Source organism: Pipistrellus hanaki, assembly GCF_964339955.1.
Source record: "Pipistrellus hanaki genome assembly, chromosome: 10".
NCBI lineage: Eukaryota > Metazoa > Chordata > Mammalia > Chiroptera > Vespertilionidae > Pipistrellus > Pipistrellus hanaki.
In genome coordinates this window covers 15369811-15390326 of record NC_140512.1, presented here as the reverse complement: position 1 = coordinate 15390326, position 20516 = coordinate 15369811, and the positions used below count along the sequence as shown (strand labels likewise).

Here is a 20516-nt window from a genome sequence, read left to right as displayed (position 1 = left end):
ATGCTCTTCATCCGCCATCTTCTTAGCCCTAGTTCTGCAACAAAAACCCAACCAAACACAAACTTTTTCAAGCAAAACTTGTTAATTGCACTTCACACGTTCTGTAGATACCACGTGTTTGAAGGTTATGTCAATACAAGTCAACGCCAAGCAAGATTTTAAACGAATGTTTAAAAACGACATTAATTATTACTAGACCCGATAAATGGAAAGCTAGCAAGACATCTTGAAGAACATTGGTTTGTAATTCATGAGAGAGCAGAAGGTCTGTCACTAAGATGAACATATGCACCTCAGTGCTTCAGATTGTCTATTATGATGATGTTTTGCTTTCATAAAGCATAGGATAGTACCATGCTATAAAATAAATGTGAATGTCAATTTTCAATAAAGCAACTGTGATCGATTATAGCATGCAGGTCATCAACAACAGATACTAGAGTGTGGTAGTAAAATATAAGCCTGTGTATAGTTTCACTTATCAGTTTAGGTAAAGAGAGTAATTTGTCACACTATTACTGCACTGGTAAGTGAGGCAACTAGACTTAAGGGAGAAATGAATATAAAGCACAGATACTAAAGCAATGCATGAAAACAACAGATGGCAAATCAAGTCAGTCAACAAATGTTTATCTAACATTTTATCTACAGGGGATCTAAAATAAGTGAGTCTTCCCTCAGTAAGTTTTCATAACTTGATGGACCCTGCAACGCTGACAAAACTTCTGATTTACTGATTATGTAAAATGCAGTTTGAAGGTTCTTTTTCATTGTAATTCTTTCAATATTAGCATCAGTGGACACCGATATTATTCAGAATCTGGATTCGCATCAATTGGAAGCATGGCCCATAGGCCAAATATGAGAATAGGACCAATAAAAAGAGCTCTTTCTGGGTGAAAACTACCTTCTTTTATACCCCAAAGTAGTGAAATGTCTGATCACATCAGTACTGTATAATCTCCAAAACAAAACAAAACAAAACAAAGCCCGGCAATTGAAAGCATCTTGTAGACCACTTAGTAATTCAGAAACTTACATTTTAAAAGTTACCCGTAGGCAGAGATAGCTTTGATTCAGAATTGCCCTTAGTGTAGTCTACGGCCATACCACCCTGAATGCGCCCGATCTCGTCTGATCTCGGAAGCTGAGCAGGGTCGGGCCTGGTTAGTACTTGGATGGGAGAATTGCCCTGAGTGTGAATGCACTTAATAACTTGTTTATGAAGCTGCAGACAGAATGGGAGTGTCTCTTAAAAGATCCCAGTGAAACCGAGTGACAGAACACTGGTAGGACTGACGATCCCATTATTATTGAAGGCTGTTACTGAGTAACTGCCCAGAGAGAGCACATCGCTACACAGAACGCTCTCCGGAATTCACTGCCACGGAAAGCCATTTCCGTCAAGAGGTCAATAGAACCTCTTAGTTCTCCAGGAAGCCTGGCACTGAAAGCGTGAATAACCCAGTCATGATGTCGTCGCCGCCGAGGGAGGATAAGAATAGAATCCAAATCCCCGGACTCCCCCGGCTTGTGTTTTCCACTAATTGTGCTCCTTTCTATTCATTCAAGGGCAGCGAGTGTGCGGGGCTGGAGAAGGGAGCGAGTGGTGGACACAAACAAACCGGGCCCGCGAGGTGGAGGCTGCGCTGAGGCTCCCCGGAAAGGCAACCACACTCCTGGGCACTTGCCTTTGTTTTTGGCCGAGAAAAGATGAAAGCGGCAGCAACCCTAAGCCCCTGGGACCAAGAACTGGAACTAGGTACTGCCAGTTGTGGTAACTCTCTCTTCCTCATCATCAGGCCTTTCCCTTCTTTTCTTTCTTTTTATTTTAACCTCTCCCTTCCCGCCAGCCCCAAACGCTCACCCCGGGGTCCGTCCGCCCCTTCAGCCCCTCCGCACAGACGGGGGGAGTCGGAGGGAGGCGGGGTCCCTTTGGCCCGAGCCTGCGTCCAGTCCTTAGGAGAATCGCCCTGGGGCTTCCTAGCGGCTCGAGCGTTTTTTTTTTGTTTTTTTTTTTCTGCAGGAAAATGAATGCCAGGCGAGCATTAGAAAATGTGCTGCAAATCATTTGCAGCAAATGGTTAGAAACTTAAGAGGTGGGAACCGGGCCTGTGCAGCAGCTTCTCACGACAAAGCGGCCTTTAGACAATAAGCCTGGATGGAGCCCTTCTCTCTAAGCCGGGCGCCTCGCACGGCTCAGCCATCCTCTGGGCCACGGCCTCCCCACGGAGGGCGCCTTCCGCAGCGCGCGTGTGGACACTTTCCCCCGGACCTGGTGGGGGCGGAGACCGGCGCTCCGGGACCCCGGGGGATTCCAAACCGTTGCTCCGCCCGCGGGGTGGGGCCAGCCCAACGGCCGAGCCTGCGCAGTGGGCCCGGCCGGCTCCAGGGCTCCGGCGTACTTTAAGTCCCAGAATGCAACGCGCCGGGGGGCGGGGAGGGCGGGCTTCCGCCTTACCTGCCGCGAGCGTAGTTCCCCGGCTACTCCCGCTTTCCCACCTCCTCCCCTGCTCCCGTCGGCCTCCTCGCCACAGCTAAAGGCTACTTTCTCGCGGAACCCGTGAGCGGAAGCCCTCGCCACCTCAGCCTCGCGTCCTCCGCTCGCTCTTCCTTGCCTGAACGATGCCCGACTCCCTAACCGGAGTTGGGTAGCGTCACGCGAGAGGAGGCGGCCCTCGGAAGCCAAAGGCCGGGGCAACCCGGCCGCACTTCCGCCTCCCCGGCTGCGGGAAGGTAGAGCGCACGCGCTCCCGGCGACTCCGGCGCGGTTGACTTCCGCTCCCACTGTGCTCTGCGAGCCGAATCATGGATCACACTGGTAAGGAGGCGGAGGCACTGAGGGGTCCCGGTACCAAGCCCCCTTGGCCGGCCCGGGACGGGTCGCCTGGCGGGCACAGGGGCGTTGTGCTCGCCCCACAGCCCCGGGGGGTGGCGGGGAGGAAGGAATCTCACAGAACCCTCCCCGTGCCCGGCCAGCGCCTGCCGCTTCCCGGCCTACTCTCCGCTGTGGTACCCGCAGCCCCAGTGCCGGCAGGAGCCGCAGCTTATCCCGTTCTGCGGAGCTCCGAGCCCGAAGTGCGGGCGGCGCGGGCCCTGTGGGGAGGAGAGGGCGCCGGGGGCTCTCTCTCTGCCTTGCATTATGGGGATTGGCGGGTAGATTCCAATCTCGGAGTCGGGGAAACCTTGCTAGGCTGGGGAGCCGATGCGCGCGAGAGGGCTGGAGACTTCCTGCTGCCTCCGTCCGCTGGGGGCGGCTGCTCCCGGGGCCCCCGCCCGCCGCTAATTGCATCTCGGGTCCCTGGCGGACTAGGGGTGGGAGAAGGGCAATAGGTGCGGCTTTCGGAACGATGCTCGGAATCTGCGTTTCCACCTAAACCCAAAGCATGCTCCGTGCGTCGGCTGTGGTCCTTAACTCATCATTTGGGTACATTTACAAAAGACACCTTAAAATCAAGACATTCACAATCCCTTTCTCCAAGTAATGGTTTCACTCTTAGTTATGTGTGGGTTGTTTTTTGTTGTTGTTGTTGTTTTGTTTTGTTTTGTTTTTGCTTTCTTGTGGCTTTTGGTTTGGAGTTAAAAAGTGCTCCATATAGTTGTGTCAGCCATATGGCAAGGAGGGAAAATGGGCTTTTCCCTGTACTAAGTGTTGTTTGGGATGTCTTCAGTAATCAAATCAAATATATTTATATGCCAGATACCTGTAGGCCTGGGGATGGAATGATAGAATGGTAAACAAGACGGAGTAAGTTATTGCTGTCATAGAGATTACATTTTATTGGGGAAGACACAAATTTTAAAGATCCCCAATTTACAAATCATAAGTTCTTTGAAGACAATAAACGGATGCTGTAGTAAAGACTTAACTGGGAGGACCCGACCGGGTGGTCAGGGAAGATCTTGCTGTAAGTGTTACATTTATAATTTTATATCTGATGGATGAGACGAAGCCAGCTGTGGAATAATAAATATGTGGAGGAAAGCAGGTACAAAGACAAATAGGAAAAAATGGAGAAGACCAGTTGGCTGCAGCTTAGTTATTAGCAAGAGGGAAAGAGCTCTAGGCTGAGATTGGAAAGGAGGGTAGGAGAAAGGCCGTGCAAGACTTTGAAGGCCATTGCAAAGATTTGAATTTTAAGTGCAATATGAAGCCATTGAACAGAAGTGAGGAGAAACATTATCTTTTAAAAATATAATAGGGTCTATGGAGAATGGTATAAGAGAGGGAGATAACAATTATAGAAAATAGACAATTTAGGAGTTGGTTGCAGCAAACTAGAAGGGAGGCTTGGCTTAGTAAAGGTGGCTCTGTTTAGTAAAAATGGAAATGGGAAGATTCAATAAGTATTTCTGTGATAGTACTTAAATACGTACTGATGGATTGGTTTGGATATATGTGAGAGAAGAGAGAGGCCTTTGTTTTTGGTTTGAGTTGGAGAAAAACAAACTATTTGAGGTGATTCATGGGAATTTGGGAACATGATTTTGGACTGCTAAATAAGAGATGTACATTGAGAATCATGCAAGGGGAGATGTAAAAAGAAAAATTTGAGCCAAAAAGCAGGTATTTGGGACTTGTACTGCATAGAGACAAGGTCCTAGACTCCAGTTTGGAAATATAGAATTGAAAGTCTGGAATCTTGATGTTAGAGTAGTAAACATCTAATATTAGCAAAATATTTCTCATTTGAGCCTGTTACTCAATGGAAGTCAACCCCCGTCCACAGTCTAGAGAATATTGTGTTAAGTTATAATATGGGTGGGTGTGTACTGATTATTTGGTATCCTAATTCTCCGGAATGAAAAACTTGCCCAAGAAAGTGAATGTCCTCCTAACATGGTAATATTCACCAATGAGCTGACCACTGGAAAAATTAGTTCCTACTAAATAATCCCTGCTGCTTAACACTAGCTTCTTTTCTATTCTTTTAGTTAATATTGTTACATCCCTGATGTTTCGCATCAGGCAACAGTATCAAATGCTTATGTAGATAGTGATTACAAAGCTTACAAAAGAATCGAGTTTTCATGAAATTCATAAACTATTTGAGTCACAAATAAAGTCATTGGCAAGTAAGGAAATGCCTGTTAGCCAATTAATTTGAAGACATTATGATATGATAGGCATTTCAGAAGAATGATTTTAATAACAAAGGATTAAGAGATGCCCTTGAAATGGATGAAACCCTCAAATGTTACACAGAAATGAGATTTTTTATGATCATGCTAAAAAAAGTCAAACATATAATAAAGGCTACCCTGTAGTGCCCTAATAGAATTTTGCTGGAAAAATTAAGAAACATATACCAGTAGTTAACACTTTGCTCATTCTAACAATTGGCACTTAGTTGTAAATGTAGCCTAAATTTTGTAAAATATTTATTGGTTCCTTTAAAATTCTAAATATACTTAAAAAACTACATAATATAAAATTGTTATTCTTGGTTAAAGTGGATTTACCTTAAATGGCCAGTTATATCCTTAGTTCTCACTTTCTTTGTAATACCCAAAGACTTTTGCTCTTATGGTCTTTGTGTTTTTAGTTCTATTCAAAAGGAAATTGTGCTGTATGATCTGATTCTTAATAAACCAAAAGCCCAACACAATCCAGAATGATGCATTAGGCAGTGTTATATTAAGAGGCAGCAGGCTCTTGAAAGTACTGGTAGGCTAAAAGCAAGTATCAGTAGTGACTTCAAGTGTTCAGGGTGATGATGTTAAAAGGACTTGGAATGTTGGTATTTTGACCATTCACCAAGGTAAAATCATTAAGAGTGCTTTTAATGTTTGAAGGGAAAATTTGAACTGTTAACTGTCTGTCTGCAACTTGCTTTTTAATTATTGGAAAATTAGGAATACCTTTGAGCAAAAAAAATTTTTTTTCCCCATCTGTTATATCTGTCTTTTGGCTATTGATTGCTTGTGGGTAGTTATACTTAAATAAGCAACTAGTGTGTGTGAAAGCAGATGAAATACATTATTCAACTCAATACATTTAGTGAAGTGTTGAAACTTGGGTTTATCTGGACTCAAGATTTTAACTGTCCATGTAATTCCTTTTCCGTGAATTTGTAAGTAATAGCAAAAAGGAGAATGAAAGATATTTAAATTATTAAGGACCCCTTTCATTTGCTACTTTGTGGTATTTCCCTTCTAGTCTTCAGTAGCTAGAGGTATTTTTTTGTACTGTAATACCTTGTCATAGACTTGAAAAGGTGACTTTCAAGCTTCCAAATGGAGTCAGTTCTATGAAATAATGCTACTGTTACTCAGGGGATGAGTTAATTTATTTTTTAGTCAATAACAAGTAGGCACTTAGAAAGTGTCAGTTGTTTAGATGTAGTTGAAGTGCAGAAATCTTGCATCTTCCTAAACTAATTTTCCATTACAATGCTGATTAAGGATAAGAGTCATATGTGAGCCCTGACTGGTTTGGCTCAGTGGATAGAGCATTGGCCTGTGGACTGAGGGGTCCAGTCAAGGGCATGTGCCTTGGTTGCAGGCACATCCCCAGTAGGAAGTGTGGGAGAGGCAGCTGATCAATGTTTTTCTCTCATTGATGTTTCTAGCTCTCTGTTCCTTTCCCTTCCTCTCTGTAAAAAGATAAATAAATAAAATTAAAAAAAAAGGAGTCATATGTGAACATATAGAAATGTTATGGTGTGGATACATTATTGCATCTTTCTACTAGTAAATGGTATGACAATTTTTACTATGTTTCCAAATGTGTTTTAGAAAAACTATTTTACACTTAAGGAAATAATCATCTTCCTTAAAATAAACTTCAATTCAGTGCATTAGTTATTTACTTAATTCCCTTGGTTTTTAGATTCACTTGTTGATATTTGTTGTTCATACTTTTTATCTTTATCTTCTTCCTCTTCCTAAAGAACCCCCTTCAGCAATTCATATAATTCTGGTTTGGTGGTGATGATCTCCTTTAGCTTTTTTTTATTTGTGAAGCTCTTTCTCTGGCCTTCGATTCTGAGTGATAGCTTTGCTGGGTAGAGTATTTTTGGCTGTAGGTTCTTGCTATTCATCATCTTGAATATTTCTTGCCATTCCCGTCTGGCCTGACTTCTGTTGACAATCGTATGGGTGCTCCTTTATAGGTAACTACCTGCTTTTCTCTTGCTGCTTTTAATATTCTCTCTCTTTTGCTCTTGGAATTTTAACTATGATGTGTCTTGGTGTGGTCCACTTTGGATTCCTTTCGTTTGGGGTTGAAAGTTTTATTGTCTACATTTTTAGGGAAAGTTCTATAAAGCATTTCTTTAAGGATTTATCCAAAACAGAGAAAATGAGCACTTAAACTTATATAACAAAATATTTAAAGTCTGAACCCAGATGTTCATACCTTGATAATGTTGGGTGTACTGTTTTAATACCTGTAATAGAAAAATCTTCAAAAAGAAAAACTAACAGAAATTACAACTTTCTCCCCCAATATAGACAATGAGTTACAAGGCACTAATAGTTCTGGATCATTGGGTGGTCTTGATGTTCGAAGAAGAATTCCTATAAAGCTCATCTCCAAACAAGGGAACAAAGCCAAAGCTGCACCTCGCACGCCAAGGACTATAAACAGAATGCCTGCAAAGGCTCCACCTGGTGATGAAGGTAATTTGGTTTAACTCACAGGTCCAGAAGTCCTTTTGTTATATCCATTTCCACCAAATAATTCACATGATTTTGCTTGTTTATACATACCTTTTAAAAATCTTACATACTTTCATCACTCCTCAGTCTTAACTGATGTCTCATTGTGGCATGTTGTATTTTTCTGTCTCTTTATAAATACAGGTGGCTCAAAAGTAAGTCAATGATGGTTCGTATGGAAAATAATGCAATAATTATTAAATAATAAAGCAATAAAAATAAAAGTAAAATAATATTAAAAGTAAATTATCCCTCTCTCTTCCCCACAACTAGTCTCTCCCATAACTTGTCTCCCCCAAAATGATATGTTATGGCATTTTTATATTTACTTTTTTTCATGTAGCACTGCCCCTTCATATTATTTGCTTTCTTAGTACATCCAGATATACCTCATTTAACAAAATAGGTTTAGGTATTTCATTTATCAATAACTTAACAATTTTTCCAAATTTTTGCTATTAAAAACAGCGCAGCCGTAATTATTTTTGTACATATACCTTAGTATGTATACTTTGTAGAATTTAAACTTTTCGTGATTTAGGCATTTTAGAACTTGATGGATACTGTGCAGTTTAGAAATTGACATTTATTTTCAAGTGGCTTTTCAAAAACAGTACATCATTTTATACTTTCACACACCAATATTAGTACATACTATTAACCTTTCAAAAATTTTGGTTTTTTATGCATTTTTAAAATTATGATTGTATATCTCTTCGTAGTATTGGTCATTTCTTTTTCCTGGGAGATTTACCTGTTTATATTCTTTTCCAATTTTATCTTCTGTTTGGTTGTCTTTCTCTCGATTTTTATGAGTTCATTGTAAATTAATAAAATTGGCCCTTTGTCTATATTACATATATTCCCCAATCTGTCTTGAATTTTGTATATAAAATTAGAGGCCTGGTGCACAGACTTGATGCAAATTGAAAGTAAATTAATTAGAGGTGGCGGGGCGGGACTGGGAGAGATGGGCCGGGCTGGTGGCACTTGGGACTCGAAGGGCATCTGCGGAGTGAGGGGAGTCCCTTCAACGGGTGGGGTCCCTCGGCCAGGCCTGCAGGGATCGGGTCAAAACCGGTCTTTCATGTAGAACTGCCCCTTTCCTCGAACTCCGACATCCCCAGAGGGGTCCTGGAGTGGGAAGGACATTCTGCAAAGTTGCTGTCCTTCAGCAGCTCCTGTGTTGAGCATCTGCCCCCTGGTGGTTGGAGCGTCTGCCACTTGGTGGTCATTGCACTTCATAGCTACCGGTCAGACAGTTGCTAAGGCTTTTATATATACATATATATATTTTTGTTGTTGTTGTTGTTGTTGTTGTTTTTTCTGTTATGACTTCTAGGTTTTATGACTTTCTTAGAAAGGTTTTTCCCATATTCCATGAATATAAAACAGTTTTCTTAACTATGGCCTGTGGGGCAAATAAAGTTTTATTGGAACATAGCTATGCCCGTACATTTAAGTATTGTTTACAGCTGCTTTCACAATATATTGGCATAGCTGGTAAGTGCATAAATAAGTGTTTACTTATATGTAATTTTACAGAAAGTTTGTTGCCCCCTGCTTTGGAATATTATGGATGATATGTATTTTGTTACTTGAAATAAAAAAGTGGAACCTGGGTTTATTTTCTCTATAAAACAGCCAGCTATGTGTCCCAACTATTTTTAAAAAAATCTTTTTTCCTTGTTGAATTGGAATCTCACCGTTACCATATGTTAAAGTTCTATTAGTATTTGTATCTATTTCTAGATTTTCTATTCCAGACATCTGTCTATATTCCTTTTTTAGAATCAAATTGTTTTGATTGTACCTTATATTATGGTTCCCTTTGTTATAGAATTTCTCTCCCTATCTGAACAGTATTTGAAGTCAAATGTTACAAATTCTAGTAGTAGAACTTAGGGCTGCTGCTGCATTTTCAGTAACTAGATTCCCCCCCTTTGGCCTTTATTTATTTATTTATTTTTTTAAACTATACAGTAATGTAAATATCTTGTAATCCAAACAATACAAAACAGCTAAAATCTCCCTTCTACCCTTTTCCTCTCAGGTATCCTTTCATCTTCCCCTCTCCACCCAAGCCCACATCCCTTTTTAGGGGGAACTACCATTACCAGTCTCTCTCTTAATAGAGCAAACTGAGGCTGAAGATAATTTTTTGATACATTCGATTCACCTATTTGGGGTAAAAATTGTTCATTGTCTCCCCTTTCCCCCCCTCACGCCCTCCCAGGCATTGTTCAAAATAACGGAGTTTTGGGTGCCAGTATGGTACAAATATACAATATGTGGTTTAATTATAGATGGCAGTGTCGGTTGAACTACTCTGAAAAATAATGTATTCCTAATTTCATTGGCTGTTCTCAATAATTTTTTGAGTTTTAGATAAATAAGAAAAATTGATTTTTTAATTTTATTTTGAGTTTTAGATGACAGTGGTTTTTTTTAATAAGGTATAAATGAGCCATATAAGAGCCTAAGTTCACTCAAGGACACTCTTTGAACTTTACATTTGGTTGGAGATAATTAGATAGCAGTACACTGGAGTGTCTGTATTAGCTTTAAAATTTTTTTTTGCATCGGTGTGTGTGTGTGTGTGTGTGTGTGTGTGTGTGTGTGTCCGTGTCTATCTGTCCTATCCTGGTTTGTCCTTGTGTGTTTATATAAAGGTGCTGTAATTTAGCCATATGGTTAAAGTTAAAAACTTGTGTTTTTCTCTACTTTGTTTACTAGTTCTAGGGTCAAAAGAGTTGTGAGAAGCCTAGCATTTTGGAGGGATAGATTTGTCTTTACTTTAGTTAATTGGAGTTTGCCTAGAATCCCTATGAGGGATTGGTTCATTTGGATCTTATGAGATGAGAGGATTACCATCAGCCTTTTCGTTAGGTCAGAAAAATTGAGTTCATGCAATCTTCATATTGCTATGCAGTATAGGAGAGTATGCTTGTGAATAGATATGATATGGCTTTTTCTGTTTGGGTGATTAACCAAGGAGTGGTTTTAATTTGAAGGATGAGGTATCAATATGTTGATTTTCTAAAATCAGGCTCATTTTAAGGCTGAAGAAGATAAGATACCTAATTTACTAAGTCATAAGAAGAAAATTTGCAGAATTTTTTGTGTTATATTCTTTTATCCTCTTGTAAGCATGATGTGTTTGTAGTAGATCAAAGTAAATGATATATTAGTATATCTTGAAAATTTGTGTGATAAACATGATAGTAATTAATAAAGTTTTATATTAGAAATAGTTGGGTCAGTAATAAGAACATTTGAATGGGAATGAAGAGTTTTGAGGTCTGTTTCTAGCTCTGCCACTTACCTCTCTGTGTTGTTACAATCCCCTTAATACAATATTTTCTATTATGAGGTAAGAGAGTTGGACTGCATGATCACTAAGATAAATTCCAGCAGATGTTAAAACTAGTCTTGATTATCTTGTTCATAGAAGAGCTTTGAAAAGAATCAGGGAACAGGCCTATTTTACATTGTAATGAAATTTTGAGATATGAAAAGTTAATAAATAACCTTTTATTTTCTCAGAAGGATTTGATTATAATGAAAAAGAACGGTATGACTGTAAAGGGGGCGAACTGTTTGGAAGTCAACGAAGATTTCCTGGACACCTTTTTTGGGACTTTCAGGTATGACCAAAATAAAAGCATTTATTAGAGCAATAAGATACTTTATTTTATTAGAGCAATGGAATATACAAAAAGAATGGCATGAACTTTTATTATAGCTGTATCTTTTAGCACACACAACTCATTTATTTATTAATGTCCTATTTCCACCATTTCCAAAAATAATTGGAAACATTTTTTACTAAAGTCAAGTAAAATAAAAAAAAACACATGTTAACACTAAGAAAAAAGAAACAACAAACTGGGTAGCACAGCCAATAGTGGGGAATATGTGAGGATATCAAGAAACTTTTATTTCTAATTGTCTTAACATTTGTAAAACTTAAATTCATTGTGTAAATTATAAGTATGATTTTTTAGAAATGCTTAAAAAGGAAATTGTAATTATATCATTTCAACAGATAAACATCCTAGGTGAAAAAGATGATACCCCAGTTCATTTCTGTGACAAATGTGGATTGCCTATTAAGATCTATGGGCGAATGGTAAGTATAATTAAATTGAATTCTATTTTATAAATGTGAACATTTTTGTAGAGGTTAAGATTCTGAAATTTTAAGTAGGTAGGTTTTTCACTGTTTAATAACAAGTTTGTGACATTTAAAATAAATGGGAGATTTTGGCTGGGTAGCTCAGTTAGAGCATTGTCCTGATATGCCAAGGTTGTGGATACGGTACCCAGTCAGGTCAGGGCACATACAAGAAACATCCAATGAATACATAAATAAGTGGAACAACAAATCAGTACCTTTCTCTTTCTTCCTCCTCCTCTTCTTTTCTCCCCTTCCTTCAGGGACCCTCTAACTACCTCCTTTTCCTCACTTTCTAAAATCAATAAAATAAAATAATTTTTTAAAAAGTTCAGGGAAATTTTGGGATAATAATGCATTTTAATATAGTTATCTTGACCCACTCTAGAATTGGTTGTAAAGTACTAATTAAGGGAACTAACTTCTGAAAAACGAAATAATTTCTTTGGACTACTTGATACCTGTTAGTTTATATTTATTCTGTTTTATTGTGCCACGCCAGCACAGCCAAGGCGGATCTCCTGTGCCTGGCTGAGGCCACAGAACAGAATCAGACTGCAAAGCTGATACTTTATTTATAGTCAGGGGTAAACATGGTAATTTACAATGTTCTTGTAAATTTTACTTGTTTTGGCAGCACTTGCTGCCCCTCCCACAGCCCACTAGCTTCCCAGGAAAGGTCTAGGGAGCAGTCACAAGATCAAGCTTAATTATGCTTAGAGGGCTGTGCCCTCCAAGCTGGGACATGTTTGTGACTTTGCCAGCAGGTCAATACCAGGCTTACCCCTATAACCACTCCCTATAGTTTATTAAGGAAAAATGCTTTTTTTTTTCTTGGTACAATAAAATTTGATACAATAAAATCAGTTACTCATTTTGGATGGCTATAATTTTTTAAAAATACATTTTATTGATTTTTTTTACAGAGAGGAAGAGAGTTAGAAACATCGATGAGAGAGAATCATCGATTAGCTGCCTCTTACACACCTTCTACTGGGGATGTGCCCACAACCAAGGTACATGCCCTTGACCGGAATCAAACCTGGGACCTTTCAGTCCTCAGGCCAACACTCTGTCCATTGAGCCAAACCGGTTTCGGCAGAAGGCTATAATTTTTAATGTAAAATGAAATCAACTATATATTTTTTCTGAGAATTTAATTCTAATAATTAAAATAAATTATAATTAATTGTAATTTTATAGTATTTTTGACATATTCTTTTTAAAAAGATAGTTGTACATTTGTGTTTGGAAAAAAGTTGATTCAGTAATATATTTGTGATGGTAGAGAACATTGATTGTGCACTGTTGCTTTGCTGTATGACATAGCTAAATAACTAATGGGTTATGAGTTTTAAAATGGCCTAATATAGATTTTTATGTTTACTAGAGGCCTGATGCATTAAAATTTGTGTAAGGGTAGGCCTTCCTTCCCCCAGCTGCCGACACCAGCTTCCCTCCGGCATCTGGGATCCAGGCTTCCCTTAGGCCGCCCCCAGGCACCTGGGGCCCAGGCTGGCTTCCCTCCAGCCCCGGCTTTGTCCAGAAGGACTGCTTTTTCTAGAAGGATGTCTGGAATGACATCTGGGCTAATTAGCATATTACCCTTTTATTATAGATTATAGTAAGGCTAACAGGAAAAACTGTTACCTATGTTAAATGTAGGAGATATTTGTTATCTTAGTGCTTTGGAATAGCTTCAGGAAGAACAGGATAAGATAAAACGTGGTTACAACATTACTTTTCAGGAGCTTTGAACTCTTAGGGACCATGATGAAATTTAGAGGGTTTATACCTTCAGGAAGTATAAGTGAATGTGCATGTATACATTTATTGGGCCAGAGTTTTCATCACATTTTCAAAGCACTTGTGACTGAAAAAGGCTATTGCTTTTGTATAATTAGTACTTAATAAATGCTCATTTTAACAAACAGTTCTCAAGTGTCTGTGCCTAGGTTACTATTCTTACTGTTATTTTTTTAAATATTTTGATTTGTTCTAAAATGTGTCACTATATCTCTGTTTACAGATTCCATGCAAGCATGTTTTTTGCTATGACTGTGCTATTTTACATGAAAAAAAGGGAGATAAGATGTGTCCAGGGTAAGATCATTAAATTTTTAAATAATAAAGCTTGTGATATAAATTTATAATATTGATTAAAGGTCACTGGCTACTCTTTCTCTGTGAGCCCGGAGTTGGCCTTAGCCTTCTCCCTGGATAGGGCTAGGTAGCTGTGTCAATTAATTCAGATTGGCCAAAATGACAAAATATATTTGTCATCACAAAATTTGTTAGAAGCCAAAAATAGTTATTGTTTTGATGGGACACTAGAAAGGTAGTATTGCATAGTAGCAATTGAGAGTAGCAAAGACTTTGGAATTAGAATTCTTGGTTTCAAATTCTTTTTCTGCTATTTGTTAGCTATGTGATATAGACTGTTTCTTTATCTATAAAAAAGAGCTAATAATAGCACCTGCATCCTTGGATGGTTATTAGAATTAAATGAGTGTGTGTGTGTGTGTGTGTGTATGTGTGTGTATATATAGTGTTCAATGATTAAATACTGTCATTTTCATTGGTCTATTGATCTTAAGGATATCTCAGACTAAGTAGATACAAAATATAAAAACATTGAGTTAGGTAGAATAGATGCTTTAACCCATCTTTTATAGATGAAGAAGGACATTAAATGACTTCTCCAGAATTACAGAGCCAGTACTAGATCCTAATTCTTCTGATTCCTAGTTTAGTTCTCTCCACTATTTCAGAAGACTCTAAAGGCAAGAGTGGGTTATATATAGAGGATGGAGAATAGTTACAATTTTGACCCCGAGTTATAAAAATACTGAGTGCTTGCAATTCAGAAAGGCAGCAGTATGTAATAACTTTTTAGTAGTAAATTTGACCATCCAGAAAGATCATTTCCATAAAAGACTTGATAGCCAGGGTTTGAATTTAAATTTTGTGTTTAATGTTAAGAACCCTGATAATTAAGATGATTACTTGTTTTTGTAGTCCTTGTAGCATCTCCTATTTGTGTCTGTGTCTTCCTCTTAGTATTATTTCCTCAGCAAATTCTAGAGAAAATCAGGTAAATTCTAGGTCTTAGGCAGAATAAGGTTTTTTCTTAAAACATATTCTATTTGATACAGGGTCAACCAGGTATCGCACACTTTCAGTTTTTTTTTTTTTTTTTTCTTGTCTTGAGAGTTCTGAAGTTGATAGAAATGCTGATACTTAATAGTGAACAAAAAAACAAAGTGGGAAAGGGTAAAGGTTCACTTATGGTAAATTTTTAATTGTGAACTTCTGCAAGTTTCCCTAAGTTTAAAAAATGAAGCATATCTTTGAAATGAAGTGCATTATTTTTAAAGTCTGTTTTAGTAAATCAGTTTTTTTCTTCTTCTAATTTAGGTGTAGTGATCCTGTGCAGCGAATTGAACAGTGTGCACGTGGTTCTCTCTTCATGTGTAGCATTGTTCAAGGGTGCAAGAGAACGTATTTGTCTCAGAGAGACTTACAGGCTCATATCAACCACCGCCATCTGAGAGCTGGAAAACCTGTTACCCGAGCTTCACTTGAAAATGTTCATCCTTCTATTGCCCCACCACCAGCTGAAATCCCTGATCGTTTTATAATGCCACCAGACAAGCACCATAGTATGAGCCATATTCCGCCAAAGCAGCACATCATGATGCCACCACCTCCTTTGCAACATGTTTCACATGAGCACTATAATCAGCCACATGAGGATATTCGTGCTCCTCCAGCAGAATTGTCCATGGCTCCACCTCCACCTCGTTCGGTCAGTCAGGAAACCTTTCGTATTTCAACAAGAAAACACAGCAATTTAATAACTGTCCCTATTCAGGATGACTCAAATTCAGGTGCTAGAGAACCACCACCTCCTGCCCCAGCACCTGCTCACCATCATCCTGAATATCAGGGTCAACCAGTGGTATCGCACCCTCATCATATTATGCCTCCACAGCAACATTATGCACCACCCCCACCTCCTCCACCACCAATAAGCCATCCAATGCCACATCCTCCCCAGGCTGCAGGTACTCCTCACTTGGTTTATAGCCAAGCTCCTCCTCCTCCAATGACCTCTGCTCCACCACCAATAACCCCTCCCCCTGGACATATCATTGCCCAGATGCCACCTTATATGAGTCATCCTCCTCCAGGACCTCCCCCACCTCAACATGGTGGTCCCCCTGTTACTGCACCCCCTCCTCATCATTATAACCCTAACTCTTTACCCCAGTTCACTGAAGATCAAGGAACTCTGAGCCCTCCATTTACACAGCCAGGAGGAATGAGTCCTGGTATATGGCCTGCACCAAGAGGGCCACCTCCTCCTCCACGAATGCAGGGTCCACCTTCTCAAACCCCACTTCCTGGACCACATCATCCAGATCAGACAAGATATAGACCATATTATCAATGATAAGAGTATTTTGAACTGAAGATATGAAAAAATGTGTAGTCAACCTTTTAATTAAGCTTTGACTGTTCTGGGAAGGAAAAACCTCTTATTGAGATGGCTATAAAACACTTAGGGTCTTATCTCTTAAAATGGTTTTAAATCTTCACCTTAGGGTTGATTTTCAAGTGCTATACTGTAGTGCAGATAAGTGGCTCAGTGGAGCACAGCTATATTTTAACAACTTTGTTGCCCCAGTGTGGTAAATTGGCCCACAGGTGACCATTTGTAAAAAAAAAAAAAATTGAAAATTTTTATTCCACTTTAAAAGGTATTGCTTTTGTTAAACCCAGTTTTGTTTTTCATGTGACACATTTTGTTAACCTGTGTAAAAGGATTAAATTTCAATATGGTTGTAAAAATGCTATTTTTATGTGAATTTAAGTGCAACCACATACTGTTTTTTAAAACCATATGTTTTACCACTAATTTCCCAAAGTTACAATAAAATCTTAAAAGTAAAAATCTACTAGAATTTACTGTAAGGCAGACTGTTAAATGATAGAGAATTACTTAACATTTTAGGCACTGAAATTTTGAGATATATTAAGTATATAATGCACTTCACTTGGATGCCTTTTCATTTATGCAGTTCAGGAGCTCCAAAATATGCTGAAATTCCAGTATTGAGATATATTTATGTTTTAAATATTAAAGGCATTACTAATTGTTTGGAAAGATATGGCCAAAGTAACTGATTATAATCTCCAAATAGTTAGGGGGATGCTGTTATTCATTAATGCTCTTTACTGAATGGTTGGAATCACATAATTCACCACACTTTTTAATCTTAAGTAACATATAACTGTTTAAATGGTGTTGTTTAGATAAGGGTGTTCTACTCTACTCATTGTCTTTAATATTTAGGGTTGAAAAGGCTGTATGTAATTCCTCAGTTCAGGATAGAGTTTGATCCTGTGCTTAAGTGTGGTCTTGTTTATTGGAGTTTAAATCACAATATGAATGCCCTGGATGAATTTGAATACTGTATTAATGAAGGACATTCTTGTAGTTACAAACTTGCATTGCTCAGGTTTCATTACTGTGTGATAAGATTTCTTTCTTTAACTTGAAATTTGAAAACTATTAATTTCCTTTTTCTTTTATTAATTAAGTAGTCTAAAACTTGGGATATTTTAGCATGGAATCAACAGTGAAGACTACCAGATAATTTTTTATTGGAGAAAAAGAATAACTAAATTGTGAATTTCAGTGCTTTATAAGGTGCCTTTAGAGTCAGCCTTTGCGTTGTAGGGGCTTGTTATAGTCCAGCTAAGATAACCACTCAGTTTCTACAGAACTCATGTACACTTCATTATTCTTAGGATATATCATTATATATCCTTAGAGTAAACCCCTGTGAAGTATTTCCTTCCCCCTAAAATGGTGCATAATCTAAACATGAAATATGTAGTGTGCAGATATCATTTATTAAATAGTTTGTAGTATATACATTTAGAACATTTCTTTTTGACAAAGGGTGAACTGATTGCTATTTACCACTTAATTCTGTCAGTTACAGGCAAAACAATTTCTCATTTTGGATAATCAGATGCAAAGTCACCTATGAACTTAAAAGAGTTGAAGTTAGAAATAATACAAATGGCCATTTCAACCATGACCAGTTGAAAATAATGAATACACTTTTAACTGACTTTCCACACCTATCATTTAGAGAATCCAATGTTAATGTAATACTTCTAGTGAGAAAATTTTGTTATTAGAAGCATGGGAGTGAAATAGTGTGAAAAGTTGGTGGGAAGTGCTTCTATCATATTACTGTAGGTACTTGGACTGGTGCAAACTTGATTCCCTTTCATGCCTCGTATCTAATAGCCGTTAAAAATCCTATGCTATTCGTTTCATGTAATAAGAGAATATCCAAATTTTTTAGAGCTCAATTATTTATGAAGAACTCTTCTGTTTTTATTGAAATTCGCTAGAGTTGAATGTGGTTATAAAACCACTTAGCCTATGTACTGGACAAAAAAATTAGTATCATGATAAAAGTACACATGTTAAGAATTCTCATAGGCATTTAAAGTGATTTATTTTCAGTTAGGTTTAAGAAATATGTTATGCAGGGAGGCAGATCAGATGAATGTCCTAGCAGACAAATGTGTTAGACTTGAATTCATCCAGTTACTGTTTGAACAGGGGGTTGGGGGAGGGAGGGTAGTAGAAGGATAACAAAATTACTGTTAGTATTTCTTTCCTTAAAAAAGATGTGAATTCCAGCTTTATTTCAGGGAAGCCTTTGAAACTATAATGGACATAGTTCTAAATTAAATGTATGTATGTTTCATTATATTGCTCCTAAGACTACTGAGGTGGCAGTTTAATTCTTAAAAAACAATAAAATGGAACCATAAATACTATTTTGCCTAAATGAGTTTTTACCTAATGATGACACATTTGGGATAATGTAGAATTTTTCATGTTTTTATTGATAGAACTTTTATAGTAAAATTAGATTCATATTTGGAGATTAAAACCAGCAAGTTGAATGTTAAATTTCTTCAGTGGCATGTTTGTTCAGAATATTATATAGTATTTGGGGAAATAGTTGCAAAGGCCATAAAAAACAAAAACTTTATATCCGTTTTGCCCTGTAAAAACCACTGGCTCAAAATTATTGTGTAAATACTAGCTAGGTAACATTGAAATATAAATGAAAAGATAATTGCACATATTTTTAAACTCACAAAGGGAGCTTACCATGTGAAGTATAGTATACAGAGCTGCTTTAGGCTTTGTACTAGAAGAGTGTCTTTTATACACCTTTTTGGTCCTGTCTCATAAAAAATTTCATGGAAGTCCTATAAGTAATGGAAAAAACTCACAAATATCTAAAACAAAAGTGCATTCTAATTATTAGATATGCCATCAAATTGATATATTGATGTTGAAATGTGACATAATACTCAAACATTTCCTGAAGTGGATGAATTTTTCACTGGTTTGTAAGTATAATCTCTCGTGGCCTTGAATCTAAGCAGAATTTACTGCAATTTATGCACAATCTAATAAAGCAGTATTGGATATCTTAGACTTAAGGGGACAGGGAGGTAAGCCAGTTAAAATACTTAGTAGTGATACTAATAACATTTGGATTCTGTTTTGATTTATGCTCCTTTTAATTTCCCAGCATTGAGGGAAAGAGTGTTAAAGTAGAATTCTTAAAGGAACAATTTCGTGTTAAAGTTTTGTTGTCTCTAAGAATTTTTAGGCATTATTGGATCACAGAATTGAAATGAGCAATGATAGGTGATGGGTTTAGCTCATAATTGGACAGGACCATGTCTTTTTTTTTTTTTTTTTTTTTTTTTTTAAATCTAGTGTTTTGAAATGTTAGTCTATTAACCCCAGAATACCCCACTTCTAAGTCTTTGTAGGCACCAAGTCTCATAATTGCACTTAAGTCCATTTCTTACTAATCTACTTTTTAAAAATTTTCTCCCTTTGCCTTCAGATTGAAAATCTGCTCTTTTCTTGCTGTTACTTTCAAAACCTCTAATTGTTTTAAAATTTGTACTCATTTCACCCTAGCTGTTTTAGCTCTGGATAGAGCATTGGCCTGTGGACTGAAGGGTCCTGGGTTCGATTCCAGTCAAGGGTGCATTCCTGGGTTGCAGGTTTGATACCCTATAGGGGCCGCACAGGAAGCAGCTGATCAATGATTCTCATCATTGATATTTCTATTTCTCCCTCTCCCTCTCTGAAAACAATAAAAATATTTTTTAAAAATAAATAAAATTTGTACTCGTTTCAATTACATAAGTGATACATCTTTGGGAGGAAATAAAGCTAGGGGAAATAAAGCTAAAGTACCCCTTTACCACTGATACAATGAACATTTCCCTTCCAGAGAGAAGTACTATTATAACATATGTGTCTACCTAGCTAATAATTTTATAGAGCTGACATCTAAATAGGCTCCATGCTGTGGTTCAGCATCCTAATCCATGGTAAATGTAGTATCTTATGATCTCTATTCAATAAATATATACTGAGCACCTACTGTCTGGGATATAAAGATTCATCATTCAGATAATTATATGCTAGATGCTATTCTACACTTGGGTTGCACGAGTCTCTAGAGACAGACGACTAACATAGAAGTATGGTAAAATCCTATGGGATAAGAAAAAAAAAAAGATAATTAGGTGGTGGTAGGTATATTTG

At 37.9% G+C, this 20516-nt stretch overlaps 1 protein-coding gene across 10 annotated transcripts; it reads left to right on the top strand.

Annotated features, from left to right (window-relative positions):
• Positions 1–269: 269 nt before the first annotated feature.
• On the top strand, positions 270–18709 carry CBLL1 (Cbl proto-oncogene like 1). Of its 10 annotated transcripts, none has more exons than XM_084897777.1 (7): positions 270–1762; positions 7456–7623; positions 11212–11309; positions 11711–11794; positions 12766–12855; positions 13869–13942; positions 15257–18709. In XM_084897777.1, the coding sequence occupies exons 1-7, from the start codon at positions 1714–1716 to the stop codon at positions 16293–16295; spliced, it is 1602 nt and encodes a 533-aa protein (XP_084753903.1). In that variant the 5' UTR covers positions 270–1713; the 3' UTR covers positions 16296–18709. The 10 variants fall into 10 exon arrangements, with proteins under 10 accessions (XP_084753903.1, XP_084753901.1, XP_084753907.1 ...); XM_084897775.1 differs by having other exon boundaries at positions 276–1762; positions 11209–11309; XM_084897779.1 differs by lacking the exon at positions 270–1762 and adding an exon at positions 1830–2821 and having other exon boundaries at positions 11209–11309.
• Positions 18710–20516: the final 1807 nt, after the last annotated feature.